A 21,180-nucleotide genomic window follows, 5' to 3' on the forward strand; every position below is an offset into this window, starting at 1 on the left:
TGGAAGGGACACTTGCACAGTGGGAGTGAATGTGGTCCTAGAATTATCCTCAAAGCCTGAGGGTGTTGAATATTTCTTTTTTTCAGCTGGTGGATGTAGCTCGACACTGATGACCTTAATGACCCAGTCAGTTGATGGGGGCCTCTAAAGCTCAAACACACACACACACACACACACACACACACACACACACACACAACCATCATCAGGGGAACATGAAGAGCCGGTCCTGTATGTAGGTAAGAGTAGGTAGGAACTTAAGAGTAATCTTGAGTACATGAAAAAATACATTGGTTATCCCTGGGGATCGGAGAGAAAGAATACTTCCCACGTATTCTCTGCGTGTCGTAGAAGGCGACTAGAAGGGATGGGAGCGGGAGGCTGGAAATCCTTCCCTCTTGTTTAACTTTTCCGAAGAAGGAACGGAGAAAGTGGCCAAAAGAGGATGTTTTCCCCCTCTAAGGTTCAATCCTCCCTTCTTAACGCTACCTCGCTAACGCGGTAAATGGCGAATATATATAATTAGAATAGATTTAGTCTAGTGAATCTCCTCCTCATACCTTCCTAAGCCAATAAAGTATTAGCCCGATATTACTAATCTAGCCAAAGTAAGCCGAGGTGAAATTTCATCTTGATGCCGTGGTGGTGTTGGTGGTGGTGTAAGAAATATGAGTCGATGATGACACATTGTGTGGGTTGCTCATTTGGGAGAACTAATGATCCACACCCACTCCCTCGCACGCAGGGAGCAGGGTGTGCAGAGACACTGGACGTGTGTGTTTCTGTGTGTGTGTCTGTGTGTGCGTGTGTGTGTCTGCGTTTGGTTCCAGAAGAGACACTGGAGCGAAAAGAAAAAAAACGAACTCCACAGAGAAAGACGATACAGTGTTCACGAGTAAAGCTTTGTTAAGTGTAGTTTTTGTAGACTACGATGCCCGAGTAGTTTTGCTCTATGTGATTCCAGTATCATGGAAGATAAACCGACTATGTAAGAGTTCCATGAAGGTACTTATGGACGAGATCGAGGAGGCTGTGGAACATCGTTTGTCACAAGGGTTGAATCACTCGATCGTCTTCGGTGCCACTGACTGTGAGGCTATATAATTCTGAAGTCATTTAAGAATTTATTTCTCCTAGCTAGACAACCGTCCCAGTTCAATCGGTTCATAAAACCGAACATGAATGCAAATTGAAATGCAAATAAGTCATACCTGTTCGCATTATCAAACAGTAAGGTTCACTCAGTGTCCACCATTATGGGTTAGGCTCCCGCCTATACGCATTTTACTCGCATTATCGTGCCTTATCATCAATCCTCAGAGATTCGCGTAAACAGTTCCTAATACGCGATCTATTTTCAAATATATTTACCTACTTTTGAATATTTAGTCTGTTAGACAATAAGTTGCCATAGCCAAATAGTCTCCATTTTAAGAATCATTTTGTAAATGTTACTCCCCACCGAAAAATATATATTTCTTGAGTGCATTGATATTCTAAATTCATAGAAATGCTTCCATTAGAGGATTTAGATTTTCATATTTTCAAAACAGAGTCTGCCAGACTTCTTCCTGGAGGTGGAAGAGATCACCAGTCACGCATACTATCCAAAATACATCGTTCTCAGACCGTCCCTGATCCCCTATCCTCGCGACGCCTTGCAAGCCTTTGCCTTGGTCCTCTTCCTCTCTTCTATAGATATTACTCCGGAGAAATGCTGTTTCTGTACCTTGACCATTATGTGATATTCGGGGAGCCACTGCAATACTCCACTCACTCTTGCTTGCCACCCGGCTATTGTCTCCTTGTCAGACATACCCTGGGAGGGAGATCTCCCTGTTTTTGCCCATTTAGCAGCTCTGGGAGCAACCCATGTACTACAAGCACAGCCAGACCATCACATGTTCCTGTCATACCGTCGTGCTGAAGGTTCGTGCCACTGTGGTAAAGATACGTACCGTCGTGCTGAAGGTTCATGTTTCTTTGATAAAGATACGTACCGTCGCGCTCAAGGTTCGTGCCACTGTGATAAAGATTCGTACCGTCGTGCTCAAGGTTCGTGCCACTGTGGTAAAGATACGTACCGTCGTGCTCAAGGTTCGTACTGGCGTGCTAAGGATACGCACCATCGTGCTCAAGGCTCGTACCGTCGCGATTACGTTTCGTGGCGATGGGCTCAAGGGTCGTATCGTTCTGCTCAAAACTGAATCTAAGCAACACCTATGATATACCTGTGAAGTCGACGGTGGTGTTGTAGGAGCGAGAGAGATCCTTGGGATATCCGTCATGCACCGTAGGGATGTTGGTGGTTGGACATTTTACTGATCACGTTTACGGCAATAATACCATCAGACAGTGCGGACGCATTTATGTAGGAGAATCAATTACCTTTTAATTACTAAACAGTCATTAGATTAGCACTAAACATTTAGAACACATATCGTTTACTGTATTGTGTGAATAGTCAATTCGGTCTATTTCTTAACTTCAGTTTTAGCAATGTTTTAACAACGGTGATGAAGGGTTTGGTGTTATCTGGCTCCTCTGTGACCACAGTATTGTTAGGAGAAAGCATAGAAATCCATCATTACAATGATATCTATGAATACTAGAAATGACAATTGGTTTCTCGTCGTGGATCGGTTACCCAGAGTAATTAAAGCAATGAAATCTCATAGTCATTATCAGTAGTAACATTATGAGGGAAACTAAGCCCTGTACAAAAGCAAGCTATAATGTTAGGTTTTATAGCTAGGTACATCGACCAGCCAATGTCATAAACAATTCTGACAGTGCGTCAGAAAGGTCGCATCCTATATATGCTGTCCAGTTCTGGTCTCTGAGCTACAACAAGGATGAGGGAGGGATAACTTGATCAAGTACAAAGAGGGATACAAAATGCATTCCAGCTCCACGACAACTATAGTGCGAATAGAAACGAAGACGATTAAATCTCTTTTACGAAGGGTAGAGTGCATGGGAGCGTGATAAAGAATCGAAAAACATTGAATAGATTCGACAAGATAATTCTTGAGAACCTCTTTGAAATGTAAGGCAACAAAATAACATGATATGGAATGGAACTTACGTAGGGAAAAAAAAAGAAAAGAAGGGTCTTCCAAAATCAAGCTGTTAAACACCGTATGAAAATTAACGTCAAACGTTTTCAAAACAAGACTGTAATAAAATCCTCCACGCCAAATAAGCAATTTCCATACTGAAAACACTCGATATAACCTCAGTTCCCTCGCACTCGCCCTACCAAGACAACACATTCCCTCCCCTCATGACTTGTAGTCTCACGTCATCAAGGTATCACTACGAACATACAAGAGAGGCTTTTAGTAATGTTCTTCGCTTGGCTCCTCCTTTTGTTTCCTCTTTCAGAAAGTTGATATAGGAGGGGAAGATATCCAGTAATCAGTTCCCGCCTCTCTCTCTCTCTCTCTCTCTCTCTCTGTAACCTTTGACAGCGAGTTGGAGATACGTGGATAGTATTCTTTTTCTCAGCTCTGACACCCCAGGACACCCTTTATGGAGTTTTCGAAGCACTCAGGTGGTCAGCCAAGGCCACTAGACGGGGTCACTGATCATGAAATGTATCATTTCTTGGGTAAGATAGGCGTAGGGTAACTGAAAAGTAAGTGTTGTGTGTCTTCACTGTACAAGCTGTATTTGGGCATGAGGGATCCTGCGAAGATAGAGAGAGAGAGAGAGAGAGAGAGAGAGAGAGAGAGAGAGAGAGAGAGAGAGAGAGAGAGAGAGAGAGAGAGAGAGAGAGAGAGGAGTGTTTGTGTGGTGAATGTATGTATAGTCTGGTGGAATGGAATTCAAGATTGGCTTGAGGGATCGTTGTTTAACAATTGAGGAACATCATCATGGATGCTCGGGCTCCAGTGGGACAGTAGGGAATGAGACAGGGTTGAGAGCAAGGCCGACTGACATGCATGACCAAGGTCTTGCATGACCAAGGTCTTGCATGACCAAGGTCTTGGTTCGGATGATGGTGAAGTGGTTGGCGGTGGTCATGTCTTAAGGGACATTCTAATTGTATCCTGAAGGGCTATGCTATCGAGACAGCTGTTCTCAACGTTGTTATCAGTTGTGAAGTCGTCGACGCATTGTCATAGATGGAGCTAGCCATCAGTGCATCGTATATAAGGATGAGGAAGCACAAGTGGTCTCATCTCTGTGGCATGCGAGACATACATCACTAGTGAGGTATTGTAAGGTGGAGATGGTCCTTCGAGGTATACAGGCTGACAGAGCTCACTTAGGTAGGGAACTGGTGTCAAGTTGGGTAGTGTATGGGAGTTAATGATTAAGTGACTGGTTTGTGTTGTTTCTAATTCATTGAAGGGATGGTTAACACAGGTAATGGAGGAAGTCCATTCCTCAAACGTCTCCGTTTTCAGTGACATTTGTTAATTTTCAACTGTTATATATGTTTTAGTTTGGTAGAGCCATAACATTTGTGAGTCGACCGCATATTTCGCGAGTATATATATATATATATATATATATATATATATATATATATATATTTATATATTCACACATACAGCCCTTTTAATCTCTCAGAAAACTCTGTGACGATTCCATTTATCATCAGTATAGGTGACGAGTGGAGACAACACCACTTTTTGTAATTCATCACATGTGCTCAACTCTCTTCAGTCCACATCTTTACAGCCATAAACGGCTCCCCTGCATCACTAATTCCTTTATTTAGACCCGTGACGATCTCTCCCTCCCTCACACCACCATCGCCCCTCCTCACACCACCCCTCACGGTCACCTTTAAGCCTCCCACCCCCTCACAACACCACCCTCATCCCCCTGAACCATGCAATCCCACCCCCTGCCTTCCCCACTCCCCCAAATCCATCGCTTCCATTTTTCTTTATTCCTCCCTCCCTCCCTCCCATCCTAACTCACTCCGTCCCTCCCTCCCACTCTCCCTTCCTTCCGCCATACTCTGTTGACCCCATTATCCTCCCTCTCCCTGCAACCCCAGCTATCACCCTCCAATTCTTTTTTGTTATTCTCCCTCACACACACACACACACACACACACACACACACACACACACACACACACACACACACACACACACATTCTCTCTCGTCCCTTCGCTCTTCCCTCCCAATACTTCATTCTTCCGCAAGGCTCATACCACCACACCGCCCTACCACCACCACCACGAGAGCTGACCCCAGGTTTCCACCTCCCTCCTTCAGGGTGCACCGGGCAGCGTGGAGGCCCTGACGCTCAAGTCAGTGACGGTCCCCTCGCACCAAGTGACGGGGGAGTCGGTGGAGCTCGAGTGTAACTTCGACCTGGAGGACGACTTGCTCTACTCCGTCAAGTGGTACCGTGGGGAGAACGAGTTCTTCCGCTACGTGCCTGCCGACAGCCACCCCATGCAGATTTTCGACCTTCCAGGCGTTACAGTAGACGTGAGTATAACCTTGTGTTGTTCCAGCCAAGCGTCTCCATGTGGACGACTGGATACCACAGACCAGATAAAGATCTTGGGATTTATCATTGTCTTATTTTACCTTCTTTTGTCTTGATACCACAGACCGCATAAAGATCTTGGGATTTAATATTGTCTTATTTTACCTTCTTTTATTTTGATACCACATAGAAATATCTTGGGATCTATTTTCTTATTTTACCTTCTTTTGTCTCGATACTAAAGTTCAGATGAATATCTTGGGGGTTTTATGTCTTGCTTCACCTTTTGTTTTGATATCACACATCAGGTAAATATCTAGGTGTTTATTGTTTTATTTCACCTTTCTTTTGTCTTCCGCACCTAACATATGTCTCGCCTGACAACGTATGCTCATTAGCGTTCCTCTTAGTAATACTCATCTTAACTTTAGGATTTCACGAGTAAGAATTATTTGGTGAATTATAGACACGTGTATCTTTTGTTTTTACTATTGTGTGTGTTTTCCATCTGAGATATGTTACTGCTGCTGCTGTTGTTGCTGGCCAACGTCTGTGCGTTCAGTTGATTTCAAGACTCTCAGACATTTATATCATATCGCATTCATATTCTTTTATGTTCCCTCGATTCCGGACGTTGCGATCAGCTCTTGAAATATATTGAAGGTAAGTAAAAACCTCTGTCACATGTGATATGCTTCATTTTTCTTAAACCAAGGTGTTAAAGGTATTGCCATTGGGTGCGTATGTATCATAGATACTAAAGGAATGATAGACCGCTATTCTATAACATCCTTCCTCTTTCTTTCTTTTTTTTTCCCTAAAGAACGAGCCTCTTTTATTTCACAAGAATCATCCATAAATCCTGAAAGACCTTGCATTTGATCAGGTTTTCTTCCATGTCAATAGTTCTTTCGTTTCATGACTAATGTCTGGGTGCTACGGGTAAGGGCGTGTACCCGTCCTGTTATACGAAGACCCATACCATACCCCAAGCCTGTCTCCAGGAATGATAACTTACGTTCTTAAGTCATTGCAACTCATACCCTGCGATGAACAGGGATATCTGACGTGATAGCCCGTTCATTAATCATTATCTCCAACGATTAAAACGATATAGATGTTTAGAATCTATGTTCATAGAGCATCCCTATTATGTAGATACGAATTATGATTCCTTTTTTGATATTTATGAGGGAACTTTCTTCCCATGATAGCGCTCCATTATGTACGATATGGATTGGTAGACCTGATTTAATTATATATTTTTTCATAGGAAGAATTGAATAAACCTTAGTATTTGCTCTTAAGTCACCCTCAGGAACCAACCCAGCGAAGAGGAGTTGGCGACTGGCTTCCATACAAACTTTTATGAAAAAACTCCTGCCAGAAGGGAGTACCCCAGCTCACCAGTGTGTGTGTGTGTGTGTGTCAGATCCCCTTAGAGAAATATAAGCCGAATTCGACGGACGTTCGCTCTTCTGTTTGTGAGGAATATCCCCTTGTGTACCTCACTTAGTCATTGAGGTGTGATGAGATGAAAGAAAATGAGACCTTTCTGATCAACGTATTTGGCAATGATTCTCAGACCGCTGGTATATAAGCAGAAGCGACGGAGACAAAGTATTACCACTGATGATGCCGTGAGTAGGATGTGTTCTTAATGTATTGTGAGACCGAAGTCAGAGTAAACGTTTATAGTGTTGTCCTAACCCCATTGCTACAACCGCTAAGGATTATATTTGCAGAAGACAATCAGGGATTTTCCGACGTGTTATAACTTTGCTTTGACGTCCTTAATATCCCTGTCAGTCAATGGCCCACCAGCCCTAACAACCAACCAGTTAACCTCTAACTACCTAGACGGTATTAACGCAATGCTATGCACAGATCAGCGATGAACAAAGTCAGAATCTGCCACAATAACTTTCTTAAGCGTTTACGTGTTTACATGTGCGAGTTTCATCATATATGATTCTAAATGTCCAGAGTTAAGATCGAGCTTAAAGTTTAGGTTGGTTTAGAGAATTCAAGTCTTTTCGCTGTGATAGGAAGACAAGCGATGCTGCCCTAGACATGTACACGCACCTCCGTGTGAGTGCTGCCATCCCGTGTTTACAAACAGAAGAATATGATGATGCCTGTATTCGAGATACTGGTAACCGTTTGTAGTATCATTATCATTACTGTTATTTTCATTATTGTTATCATTATTATTGTTTGGACTGGTTAGGGGAAACCAAGGGAGTGGTTTGTGGGGCTTATCTGTGGATGGTGGGTTCTGGTGCATTATACATGACAGGTGGAGGGAGAGAGAGAGTGGGCGGTGGGTGTGAGCAGATGAGGTCTTGGTGTCGTTTGTTCCTAATGCTATTTGTTTAAAGCGAGATGCGGCGAATAAACACGGGAATTATTATTACTATTATTATCATCATTATTATTATTATCATCATTATCATTATTGTTATCATAAAAGAATGCTCACGACATAATAAAGATCTTTGACTTGGAATAGATCGCGTCTAACAGAACACGCCACGACACAACCTTCTTGTGGTGTTACTGTAATCCCTGCACATCCATACAACATCTCCGTCCTCCTGCGAGTGAAAACCGAGTTGATCCCCTGAAATCAGTCGCGTCTGTCCACGTCAATCACCTCAACACGTCGCCCACCGAGGTGTCGCTGCCGTCACCCACCTGAGAGCCCTTCCCCATAACACTTTCTCCAGACGTATGATGATGGTGTGGCCATCGACCCCCGTCCAAAAGTATCAGGTTAAAAGGATTGCTAGGTGGTCGGTGGGAGAGGAGGAGGCGTATACCAGTGTGTGACATGTGAGATTGACTGATATTTGTGGACAAAGAGTCTTATTTGAGGATTGAATCCCCTTCCCTTCCATAACTTCTTCTATTTGTAGATTTCCATACTAGTTTCCCCTATTTGTTAATCAGTTACTCGTTTTCCTAATTCCTTTTCACCCACTTTTTTTTTCACTCCATATATTTTTCAACTCCGTCATTCCTAAGTCTAAATCATCACCTCTTTTGCATGGATGCTACTCCGCTCTTGCCTCAAACTTCGCAAAAATCATCGCCACACGAAGGTACTTGCGATTTCCCCACATGTAAAAAAAAAGCACATCTTCCATGGCGAAATTTTGGGATTATAAGTAAAGGTGAAGCGATGATCATCTGGAATACTTAAAAATTGGACATAGCCAGATTTCTGTGTCTTACGTATTTCTCAATTTATCAATAACGTTATATTTAAAAAGCCTGACTTGATGACGCACGGAATAAGTTAAGCCCAGAATGCCTAACCGGTATGATCGACTTTTTTCTGTTAGCCGAGACTGTACGGGTAACTGAAGCCATAACTGAGACGATCTCATTAGCACTATGATTATATATATATGTTACCAAATAGCGTCCTCGCTACGTCTATTCGTTGTATATCAACTGGCATATTTCTTTCTTGTGTCTCCCCTGATGATGTGATTATGACACGAAAGTGCACTTGGGAACTTATCGTGTTTCATTTTCCCCATGGACTCATAGGAACATTATATATATATATATATATATATATATATATATATATATATATATATATATATATATATATATATATATATATATTATATATATGTATATATGTTTTCCTGTACTTACTTGTTAACTGTCTTTTTAGGCTTACGCGCCGCTAGTTATATAAATAATCTTAAGTTATTGAAATACCAGTAGCTTGCCTTTCATTCACTTTGAATACTTTCGCATGTATTTCAGTCACATATATTTCTTACATCCACAGCTCACTTGCCTTTAGGTCGATTCCCATATGTAGCTATTCTTATTACATGCCCCGGAGCTAATCAAAAACTATAAAACTATCAGTAACTAGATAACTACGAATATTAACGCCGGAATTATAGCCATTTCGCCGTTTTCAGTACAAGGACCTTCAGTGAATATCTAAGAAAGACTCAATTCGTAACTGACAGTCACTGCTTTTTGTAACTACTGTTCGTGTTTCATAATTATAGTATAAAAAAAAGAAAGATTGATTATAACCATCAGTGTGTTACAAGATTATAACCATCAGTGTGTTACAAGATTATAACCATCAGTGTGTTACAAGATTATAACCATCAGTGTGTTACAAGACTGATTATGACCATCAGTGTGTTACAAGACTGATTATGACCATCAGTGTGTTACATGACCATCAGTGTGTTACAAGATTGATTATGACCATCAGTGTGTTACAAAATTGATTGTGACTATCAGTTCGTTACTTAGAGCAATATAGTAAGTTCTGTTATATTCAGGACGGACACAGGGAGGGTGGCTGTGTGAGGCCGAGAAGCGGCAATAATGCTGGGGTCAAATAGGTTCTCGAATTGGCACCAGTTGCTTCCCATTGCCAACGCTGTCGGGACGTACTTCTCCTAAGCCCCTGCGCATTGCCTGTCCGTAATATATCATCGACATAGTTCTTATTATGATGTCTCTAAGTCTGATATATTGCTTGGATATGTTATCATATTACTCTCTTCAATTATACGATAACTGTTCGACTATTTCACGGCATTGCTGATTGATTTTATATCTGTGAAATCTTCCTCCTCCTCCTCCTCCTCTCCTTACTCCTATCTTCCTCCCGAGTGTACGATGATCTTTCTCCAGCGAAACCTGGTGTTGTATCTTCCTCCCTCCTCACTTCAGCGCACCAGCAACCTGGTGTTGTATCTTCCTCCCTCCTCACTTCAGCGCACCAGCAAAACCTGGTGTTGTATCTTCCTCCTTCCTCACTTCAGCGCACCAGCAAAACCTGGTGTTGTATCTTCCTCCTTCCTCACTTCAGCGCACCAGCAAAACCTGGTGTTGTATCTTCCTCCTTCCTCACTTCAGCGCACCAGCAACCTGGTGTTGTATCTTCCTCCCTCCTCACTTCAGCGCACCAGCAACCTGGTGTTGTACCTTCCTCCCTCCTCACTTCAGCGCACCAGCAACCTGGTGTTGTATCTTCCTCCCTCCTCACTTCAGCGCACCAGCAAAACCTGGTGTTGTACCTTCCTCCCTCCTCACTTCAGCGCACCAGCAACCTGGTGTTGTATCTTCCTCCCTGCTCACTTCAGCGCACCAGCAAAACCTGGTGTTGTATCTTCCTCCCTGCTCACTTCAGCGCACCAGCAAAACCTGGTGTTGTAACTTCCTCCTTCCTCACTTCAACGCACCAGCAAAACCTGGTGCTGTATCTTCCTCCCTGCTCACTTCAGCGCACCAGCAACCTGGTGTTGTATCTTCCTCCCTCCTCACTTCAGCGCACCAGCAAAACCTGGTGTTGTATCTTCCTCCTTCCTCACTTCAGCGCACCAACAACCTGGTGTTGTATCTTCCTCCCTCCTCACTTCAGTGCACCAGCAACCTGGTGTTGTATCTTCCTCCCTCCTCACTTCAGCGCACCAGCAACCTGGTGTTGTATCTTCCTCCCTCCTCACTTCAGTGCACCAACAGCCTGGTGTTGTATCTTCCTCCCTCCTCACTTCAGCGCACCAGCAACCTGGTGTTGTATCTTCCTCCCTCCTTACTTCAGCGCACCAGCCTAATCTGAGCGCCATCAATTATTCTCCCTTTTGTGTGTGTGTGTGTGTGTGTGTGTGTGTGTGTGTGTGTGTGTGTGATGAATATTTGACGTATATAGTGGGTATTCCCTCTTAATAACACCCCCCCCCCACCTCCCTCCATCCGTCAGTCGTTATTCTTTGAAGACAATGGCCTTCCTACCAGCGATTTTCCCATTAATTTCTCCTCTGTATCCTTAAGAGTCGATGCCTTATTTTTTTTTCTCCTTTTTATTTTACGCACCAGGAGATGATTAACTTCGGCCAGCGTACATCATCTTGCAAAAACGAGTTGTCTTTACGTTCCTTTTGATAATGTTCAGTCCACGTTTGCTAAGACTTTTGAGGGGTGGCGAAGAGGGAGGGAGAGAGAGAGAGAGAGAGAGAGAGAGAGAGAGAGAGAGAGAGAGAGAGAGAGAGAGAGAGAGAGAGAGAGAGAGGCAGACAGACAGAGAGGCCATTCTTTTATTTTTTTATTTCCCCCTTTCGAGATGATCATAGACACCGTGATTTTTGAGTATTTTCGTGTAGGTAAGATACTGGAACTGATGATGAGTAATAATGGAAGTGACTTGAGGAAAGAAAAGTGTTAAAAGTTACTTAAGATTCGGCCAAGAACTTCCTGCCGTGGGCCAGTCACATTTTTTTTTTCTTACACTTAGAATCGATCCCTAAAAATCAATCTATCTCTCTAGACATCTATCTGTTATCTCTGTCTATTCATCAACCTAATTATCTATTTATTATCACCATTTCCCCCCCCAAAAATCTTCGTAACGTCACATACACACATCCTTAACATACATCCAAGTATATTTAAAGTAAAGTATTCATGGATTTCCTCATTCGTGACAATTGATTCTTACTTATTTTTTCCCCCACTTCACTACACTAAGTTTATTCCTAAAGTGTGTCTCGTGCCGGCATTCATACCACCTCCATACACAGAATGGTTTCCTTTCCATCTCATCCCAAGTCATTCCTCTAACACATTCATCGTCAATATCTTCTCATTTGATCTACCTCTCTACTGTGTATATTCCACTACACTGTTGTACACCAGCTCATCATCTGCCATACGCTGTACATGACCATACCACCCATACATGTATTTCTTCTTACAATCACACTATAAAACCCTTTCCCATCTTCATTCTGTTGATCCTCCTAATAACAACTATACATTGGATGTTATCCCTCTCTACTGCTCTCATTCTTGGCCTATCATGATCTACATACACTCTCGTTTCATAGTTCTATCCATCGGCGTTGTAACTAACATTCCTTAATGCAAGCTTCTAGCACAACCTGCTCCTAAATTTCCCCCACCCCCTCATTAGCCTGAACTCTTTGTATACCCTCAGGTTTTTCTCCCCTGCATGTCTCTGCATTCTGCTTTCGCACTACCACCCTCGCTAATACAAATACAAAAATTCATCCAATTCATGCACACTGTGATGATCTTACCGTCTGGCCTCTTTGACACATCCCGTTGTAATCCTACCGCAGTTCAAGTTGTATATAAGTGTACAGTAATATTACTTATAAACGGATATCCAGCTCTGTCCACCCTTAACCCAACCAAGGCCAAATAGATGGCGATGTGAGGTGAACGTCCTTAACCCAAGGCCAACTAGATGGCGATGCGAGGTGAGCGCCCTTAACCCAAGGCCAACTAGATGGCGATGTGAGGTGAACGCCCTTAACCCAAGGCCAACTAGATGGCGTTGTGAGGAACGCCCTTAACCCAAGGCCAACTAGATGGCGATGCGAGGTGAGCGCCCTTAACCCAAGGCCAACTAGATGGCGATGTGAGGTGAGCGCCCTTAACCCAAGGCCAACTAGATGGCGATGTGAGGTGAACGCCCTTAACCCAAGGCCAACTAGATGGCGTTGTGAGGAACGCCCTTAACCCAAGGCCAACTACATGGCGATGTGAGGTGAATGCCCTTAACCCAAGGCCAATTAGATGGCGATGTGAGGTGAACGCCCTTAACCCAAGGCCAACTAGATGGCGATGTGAGGTGAACGCCCTTAACCCAAGCCAACTAGATGGCGATGTGAGGTGAACGCCCTTAACCCAAGGCCAATTAGATGGCGATGCGAGGTGAACGTTGGTGGTGCGATGATTAGGTTAGGGTCTGGTTTGATCAGGCTGGTAGAGGCCAGGGTAGGTGAAAAACCAAAAAAAAAATCTCGGGAAATTCTTATTGATCACCATTTTCCTCTGTACAAAATACCCAGTGTGACCAATACGAGTTTTACGATCCTTAAGCAAGACGAATAAGGTCTTTGAGCACACTGTACTGTCCCCGAGCACTACGATACGACCTTTGGGTATGATGACTTTTTTTTTTTTACCTTCCCCTTACGGATCATGTCAAAGGTTAGACTATTATACTCAACCACCATACCATCGTGCTTGAGGGGTTAAACCATGCCATCGTGCTTGAGGGGTTAAACAAAGAAACCCACATACCACGCACCTTTAACAAAATTTCCACAAAACATATCAAGTAAGTAATGTGAATAACATCATCTCATAGTGGTACAATAAAGGAACACAGACGAACTAAAATCTTCTGGCCATACATATATGATTATATCAGCCGAAGTATCCGGCGCTGTACTGGGGAAAAAAAAAATAGTTTTTATGAAAAACATTTTCTATCCTTTTGCATTAAGATCATAAGCAACGAGTAATGGCCTTTTGTTGGCTTTCAAATGGCCTTCAGAGTCGACGGGTGAAAAAGTGAAGTCTATGGTCAATTCTGAGTTGGATGATTACCATAAAGCTGGAGTAACTTTGATCCTTGAGAAGTGGCCTTTTTCTTCTTTTTGGGGGGATTTTTAAGGCCAAGATCTGATACCCTTAGGTTCTGCCTTTGGCCTTCAGGTACACGATGATAGTATGAAGCTCCTAGTGCAGTGACCTAAGTGTAATCTTAAAAGGCTTTCTAAAAGCGGCCTTTGTTAGCTTCAAAACTGACCTTGCCCCGCCAGATTCTGAAGTACCTATATCCAGACTTAGGAGGCATAAACACTTGAAAGTACTTTTAGATAGCCCAAGGATCCCTTCCTTCTCAAGGGGATCCTGCAGTTGAAGAAGTATGCTACAGTCAGCAGCAGGGAAACGTGAAGTTCTTCCGCCAGACTGTATTTCGATGATACACCAAGTTCCCTTCACTATCCGAGGGAGGTACCGTCGGAGGCATAGCTACTGAGCCTTCGAGGAAACAATCCTATAGCTCTATGATCCATTCCTGGATGCTCACTCTCGTCCCCTCTCCTCTTACTTCCTCTTCTACGATACGCAGGAGAGACGTGGGCAGTAGTAATCTCTCTCTTCACCTGCTCACCTGGCTAGAAAATACATATAACTTGCAAGTGATATGGTTACAGCTTTCTTCGCACTAGCAGTACAAAGACAAGACCCACTGTAACCCCTGCAGACGTCTGCGTTCCAGCCGAGATCCAGATGGTTACAGCAATGTATCAGACACCGCCAGCTATATTTTTTTTTCTCTCCATTATAGCTGTTTTTTTTTCTCCCATTGATATAATGGTGGTGAGGCAGTAGCCGCTATGAATGATGGTACCGAGTGGGTATTGTTGATATTCGCTCTTTGCCATCGTGTTAGACATATGTTCTTAGGCTCTGCCGCTACTACTGTTGGTGTGGGAAAGAGAGTTACGCCCACTCGGACTTGTCGCCGTTGCTGTTATACCACAGCTGTGGTAGTTGCGTCGTTACGTGGGTGATGCTGCTGCTGCTGCTGCTGCTGCTGTGTTAGATGCATGATCACTGCTGCTGTATTAGTTACATTATCACTGCTGCTGTGGTATTAGCACTGTTGCTGTGTTAGTTACATTGTCATTGCAGCTGTGGTAGCCATGTTTTCACGGGAGGTGTTACTGCTGCTGTGTTAGTTACATCATCACGGGGTTGTAACTACTGTTGGGGTTGTAACTACTGTAGAGGTAGTTACATCGTCACGGGGTTGTAACTACTGCTGGGGTAGTTACATCGTCACGGGAGGTGCTACTGATGCTGTGGTCGTTACAGCACTATGTGGTTCTTATGCTATGGTAATTAAGTCATTACGAGGTTATTACTGCTGCTGTGGTAGTTACATCATCACGTAGCTGTTACTCCTGCTGTGAGAACTACTTCAGCTAATGTTGTTACTTCTTGTTCTACAATGGTAATTAAGTTGTTACTAGTTCTGCTCTGTTGGTTACTTAGGCATGCTGTCTCCTTGGTCAGACATTGGCTTGGGATGCATGATGGTAAATTTGATGCTGAGAAAGAGGAAAGAAAAAAGAATCATATGCGAAAGAAATGGCTCTTTTTGGGGGATACCATTTTTGATCGCAATAAGTAACTCGCTCGAGGAAATTTCTCCTCCCTCCCTCCCTCCCTCCACCCGAAAAAAAAAAAAAGTATGGGAAGGAAATGAGGCTATTCTGTCCAATACGATCAGAGTATTACCCACTCTGAATATTTTATACAATTTTATAGACCCTTAGACGAAATATAGACGCCCATGATAGCCTCGTCCGCCCGTCATCGACGCCGTAAACGAACGTCTATTCCCCTTTAAGACCTACAGAAGCTCTGACCCGGAAGACTCACTTAGCCTGATGGAGGACTGGAATCCACAAAATTAGCGGCGCTAAAACACCGTGGCGCTTTGAGGATCATAGTCTCTCCCCTTCTTCACCCGGGATTTCAATGTCCATTGAGTAAACATTATGTCTAAGGTGGGTTAACTTATGTTATCTGAGCGTCAGGAGTTTTGGCCACTATCTGATTGGCTGGCTCTTAGTCTGATTGGCTGACTGCCTGTCTGATTGGCTAGCTACCTTATCTGACTGGCTAACAGGATGAGTGCTTTGTTGCCCGAATGGCTGGCTACATTGGAGAGCTGAGTAGATGGACAGATGGCTATCTGGTATGTTGCGTGATTGATTGGCTAGTCGATTGCCTCGCTGGTTGGTTGGTTGGTTAATCGGCTAGCTGGTTGGTTGGTTGGTTGGATGAATGGATGGAATGATTGACTGCTGGTTGTTGGCTGACAAGTTTTATCAACACTTATGAAATGATCATGAGATTAAGAAGCACGATGGCACGACCCTTGAGGACATTGGTATACGATCGTTAAACACGATGGTACGATCTTTGAGTACGATGATACGACCCTTGAATGCGATGGTACGATCGTTGAAAATGGCAGAACGATCCTTGAACACGATGATACGTTCCTTGAGCACGATGGTACGATCCTTGAGCACGATGTTACGATTCATAAGCACGATGGTATGATCCTTGAGCACAATGGTACGATCCTTGAGCACGATGGCACAATTCATAAGAACGATGGTATGATCCTTGAGCACGATGGTACGATCCTTGAGCACGATGGTACGATCCTTGAGCACAATGGTACGATCCTCGAGCCCGATGGTACGATCCTCGAGCCCGATGGTACGATCCTTGAGCCCGATGGTACGATCCTTGAGCACGACGTTACGATCCTTGAAAGCAATGGTACGATCCTTCAGCAAAACGAATCTCAAGCATGACCTTACGACACTTGTGTATGATGGCTTGGTCTTTGACCTGACCCCACCCCATGAGGGTCTTACCGTCGAGCCCAAGGGTCGCACGACCTTGCTCAAGGGGTTGATGTGTCTAGATGAATGCCAAAGACCATAAACCTCGTGAAATACAGCACTTCATGGCAGGCACATAGCTTGACGGTGTTCGGGCTTACGCTTTATATAAAACTATATATATATATATATATATATATATGGGGATAGGGGATTAAGAATACTTCCCACGTATTCCCTGCGTGTCGTAGAAGGCGACTAAAAGGGGAGGGAGCGGGGGGCTGGAAATCCTCCCCTCTCGTTTTTTTTTTAATTTTCCAAAAGAAGGAACAGAGGGGGCCAGGTGAGGATATTCCGAAAAAGGCCCAGTCCTCTGTTCTTAACGCTACCTCGCTAATGCGGGAATTGGCGAATAGTTTGAAAAAAAAAAAAAAAAAAAAAAAAAAAATTATATATATATATATATATATATATATATATATATATATATATATATATATAGCTTCAAATATCATTCCTCCCTATCTCATGTATATAACAGTTCATCAACTCTGTAGAAAACATGGGTCACATACACAGTGATAATCTATGTTTTAGAATTATCCTTAACACTTATGTTCACTTAATGCAGTGCCATCACAGTATGTATATGTTCACCGAATGCCGTGATATCACAGTATGTATATGTTCACTGAATGCTGTGACATCACAGTATGTATACTTCCACAGAAATCTGGATATTCCTACCCCCAAGCTAACCTGCGGGTTGTCATTTCTCATTCATCTTTCACGGAAAAATAATTTTTCGCTCCACGTTCGTTCCCGGTATAACGAAACAAGAGCTCTCTGCCTTACCAAGAACAGTCCGGATAATTGGCAATTGTTTGTTAGTGAAAGGGATCCGGTTGGAATAGCCGGGAGAGTACTACCTGTAGCTACAATCCACTCGGAAAAAAATATGTGACCATAAGGCATACGACGTTCGTGGGGAGGGCCCCTTGGGACGCTGCCGTCTTAATGCAGGATGGGAGACCCTGCCAGCCAGCCAGCCAGGCAGGCAGGCAGCAGGCAGGCAGCAGCCCCCTTGTGGCGAGCAGAGTGATAGTAGCGCTGAGGGATGACCCGCGGGAGAGAGTCCCAGAGCCTGGGTAAATCTGCTGCAGGCCATTCGTCTGGAAGCCTGGATAATTCTCCCTCTCTTCCTCCTTCTCTCTCTCTCTCTCTCTCTCTCTCTCTCTCTCTCTCTCTCTCTCTCTCTCTCTCTCTCTCTCTCTCTCTCTCTCAGCGTTAAGGCCAGACCACCTCGTTTGGACCTTGAAGAGAGGCCTCCTTTCTCTCTCTCTCTCTCTCTCTCTCTCTCTCTCTCTCTCTCTCTAAAGGGAAGGTTGGTTCTCGCCTCTCGGGTTCGACACCACGTCGCGAGCAAGCTCCGTGGAGACGGTGGTGCCGCGGTAATCCAATGATGAATAACGACATCCGGGTTTCGGGGGAGATAAATTCACCGCCACTGCTCAGCTTGGGGTCGGGTAAAGATGACGTATTTCAATACCTTCTATAGCTAATCGCCTGTGGTGCCACTTCAGTACAGCCAGAGCAGCTGCAGGGAGCTGCTAAACTTACTGCCTGTGTGTGTGTGTGTGTGTGTGTGTGTGTGTGTGTGTGTGTGTGTGGGGTTACTCTGATTGGCCATGTGGAGGTACAGCAACTGCCCTTTTACGCAGTCGTATCCGGACTTGTTAGCGCACCAGACGACGAAACTACGACATCTATCACCCTCAAAAGGCAGAGAGCTGGGAAAAGCAGTTAATGTTGATGGTAACTGAAAGCTGTTGGATATGGTACGAATCAGGTGGCGGCTGCATGGCGTTGTGCCTAAGCACTATCCGACCTACTTCCCTAAGAATATTGTTGCCATGGTCTTAAATGCAGTATCTACCTGGGTAATGTAATGCAGAGGAATGCAAACAGCAGCAGATCACTGGGTTTACTCGAGGCTGTTTGTGATCGTGGACGATATCAGAAACTCGCAGATTAGTGCGATAAAACGCAGAAGACAGCGCTTACTTAGTATTGCAAATGACTCCCTCGCCTGTGTGTGACCTCCACCTGTTTTCAGTTTCACACAGTTAGGAAGACGTATGCACGTCCAAGAATCAGTCGAAATGTTTATCTTATTAGTAAGCCACAAGGGGACAAGCGCAGAACAGAGGTATACATTCAGTGATGCTCTGATATGTATCTTGTGCGTTCTTGAACACTTGAATACGACATTGGAACTCCTCGAGTTCGACGAATTAACCTCCTGGGTGCGACGAACGAGTTCTTCGAGTATGGTAACTTTATCCTTCGAATACGACGACTTTACCCTTGTGAAAGACGAATCAAATTCTCGAGGACGAGTTAATTCAATAGTTAGAACGACTTAATCCCTTGAATAAGACCTGATCCCATAACTACTACAACTTGACCCCTCCATTAAGACGACTTAATCCCTTCAGCACGGCTTAACGCCAGATACAGAATGGATGTGAAGGGATGAGGCCTCTTCCTTGTATGTGTCTGGCGAAACCTCGCTAACGGGAGGAACAGCGAACAAGTATGAAAGAAGAAATATATATTGACAAATGACGAGGGCAAATGCAACTTGCTTATAATGAGAAACGAGTGCTCACGTGTAGTTACCTCGCAGGCAAGGAAGAGAGAGAGCGAATGTACGTTTCAGCAAATTACCTCCAGCTCCCAGTTTTATTGTACTAACATAAGCACTCCTTTATACCAAAAATAATAATGATACTTTTTACAATTCTTTAGTTATAATCATGATAATCTATGTAACAAAGGTAATGTCAATGACAGTTAAATAATGAAATACGCTCCAGATTTGCAATATTTTTCAAATCTATAAGAGAAAACGTAATGGTACATCAAGGGACACTATGATTTTTTAACGATACAAAAAAGGAAATACTGAAACAAATATATATATATATATATATATATATATATATATATATATATATATATATATATATATATATATATTCCTACGAGTCCACGGGGAAAATGAAACACGATAAGTTCCCCGTGGACTCATAGGAATATACTTTATCACGCGCAAAATTGTGATCCTTTTCAAAATATATATATATATATATATATATATATATATATATATATATGTGTATGTGTGTGTGTATTTAAAGATGTTCGTCCCGGTACCGCCTGAAATACCCTACTTCCCTTGAGGCAAACCTAACATTCTTTTTTCCTAGTTCTCTGTGGAGTAAGACAAAGGTAGGTGAATGTTAAGACACATAAGACTGGGTCCTGAGTCGGATGGCAGGTTGTTAGTGGGTTCGAGCTTCGTTTGTTGCTTTCCAGGTCAATAATGGGGTTTTGTATACGTGTTATAGTCACGTCTTTACTCTTATAGAGGATACAGATGATGTGATAAAGCTCTTGGACTATTGTACTCGCTTTCTTAAATTTGATGAAAACTCGTGTCTATTCATTGAAGAGTTCTGGACCGAAAACAAAGTCCTAGCATGTAGAACAAAATGAAGGATGTTATTCAAACATTAGAATGCGATATACCTTTTAAAACGAGTTGTACCCGAGGTCCCATGCCATGATAAGTCTAACCCTGAGATCAATCAATATTTGGCCATGTTGTTGACACACATGTCTAGTATAGGTGAAAAAAAAAAGATTAGTTTTTGATTCTAGGTAATTCGTTTTTATGCAGCATCCTGAGATTCACAGAGGCGTCTCTCTCTCTCTCTCTCTCTCTCTCTCTCTCTCTCTCTCTCTCTCTCTCTCTCTCTCTCTCTCTCTCTCTCTCTATGTTTTGACGTAAGACCAATGACTGAAACCCCGACTGAAGTAGACCAAGGAGGAAAATAATCCAATGATACTTCGTTTAGGTATGGAACTGTTCGAAGAAGAGGATATGCTAAGAGTCCGAACGCCAGCGCGGAAGGTGCCTTTAGAAACTGGCTTTCAGTTTGAGAGGCGAGGAGTTCTGTAGGGGCACACGTCTCTATATCTCAGGTGACTCCAATATACAAGGCCACGTATTCGGCAAAATGTATGTATGTATGTATGTGTAGCACAGGAGACCTCGTAAACCAGAGATGATAACCTTGCTATACGGGATACTCGAGATAAATACGATGCTAAGCTTGATATATATATATATATATATATATATATATATATATATATATATATATATATATATATACCTCGTCAGAGCTGTGAGAAATGAAAATCGTTGGTTGAGTAATAAGAGCTGACAGGAATATTGTTGACAGCATCTCATAATATTTTCTTTTTTTCTTTTATTTCTTTTACTCAGATGATATTCCGAGAACGTGATTTGTTTGGCATAAGAGGATTATGCCCATGTTACTGACATTTCCTCTCCTCTCCTCTTCCTCCTCGCTGCCACATTCCCCGTAGCCAACACTGTTTGGAATT

At 43.2% G+C, this 21,180-nt stretch overlaps 1 protein-coding gene across 1 annotated transcript in view; it reads left to right on the top strand.

Annotated features, from left to right (window-relative positions):
• The first annotated feature begins 1,872 nt into the window (after positions 1-1,872).
• LOC139764868 (uncharacterized) overlaps positions 1,873-21,180 on the top strand; it is a 230,245-nt gene continuing 210,937 nt past the window's right edge. Inside the window, exons 1-2 of the mRNA XM_071691900.1 lie at positions 1,873-2,139; positions 5,242-5,460. Coding sequence (XP_071548001.1) covers positions 1,873-2,139; positions 5,242-5,460 — 486 coding nt within the window. The remainder of the gene's footprint in view (positions 2,140-5,241; positions 5,461-21,180) is intronic.

Source organism: Panulirus ornatus, chromosome 4, assembly GCF_036320965.1.
Source record: "Panulirus ornatus isolate Po-2019 chromosome 4, ASM3632096v1, whole genome shotgun sequence".
Classification (NCBI taxonomy): domain Eukaryota; kingdom Metazoa; phylum Arthropoda; class Malacostraca; order Decapoda; family Palinuridae; genus Panulirus; species Panulirus ornatus.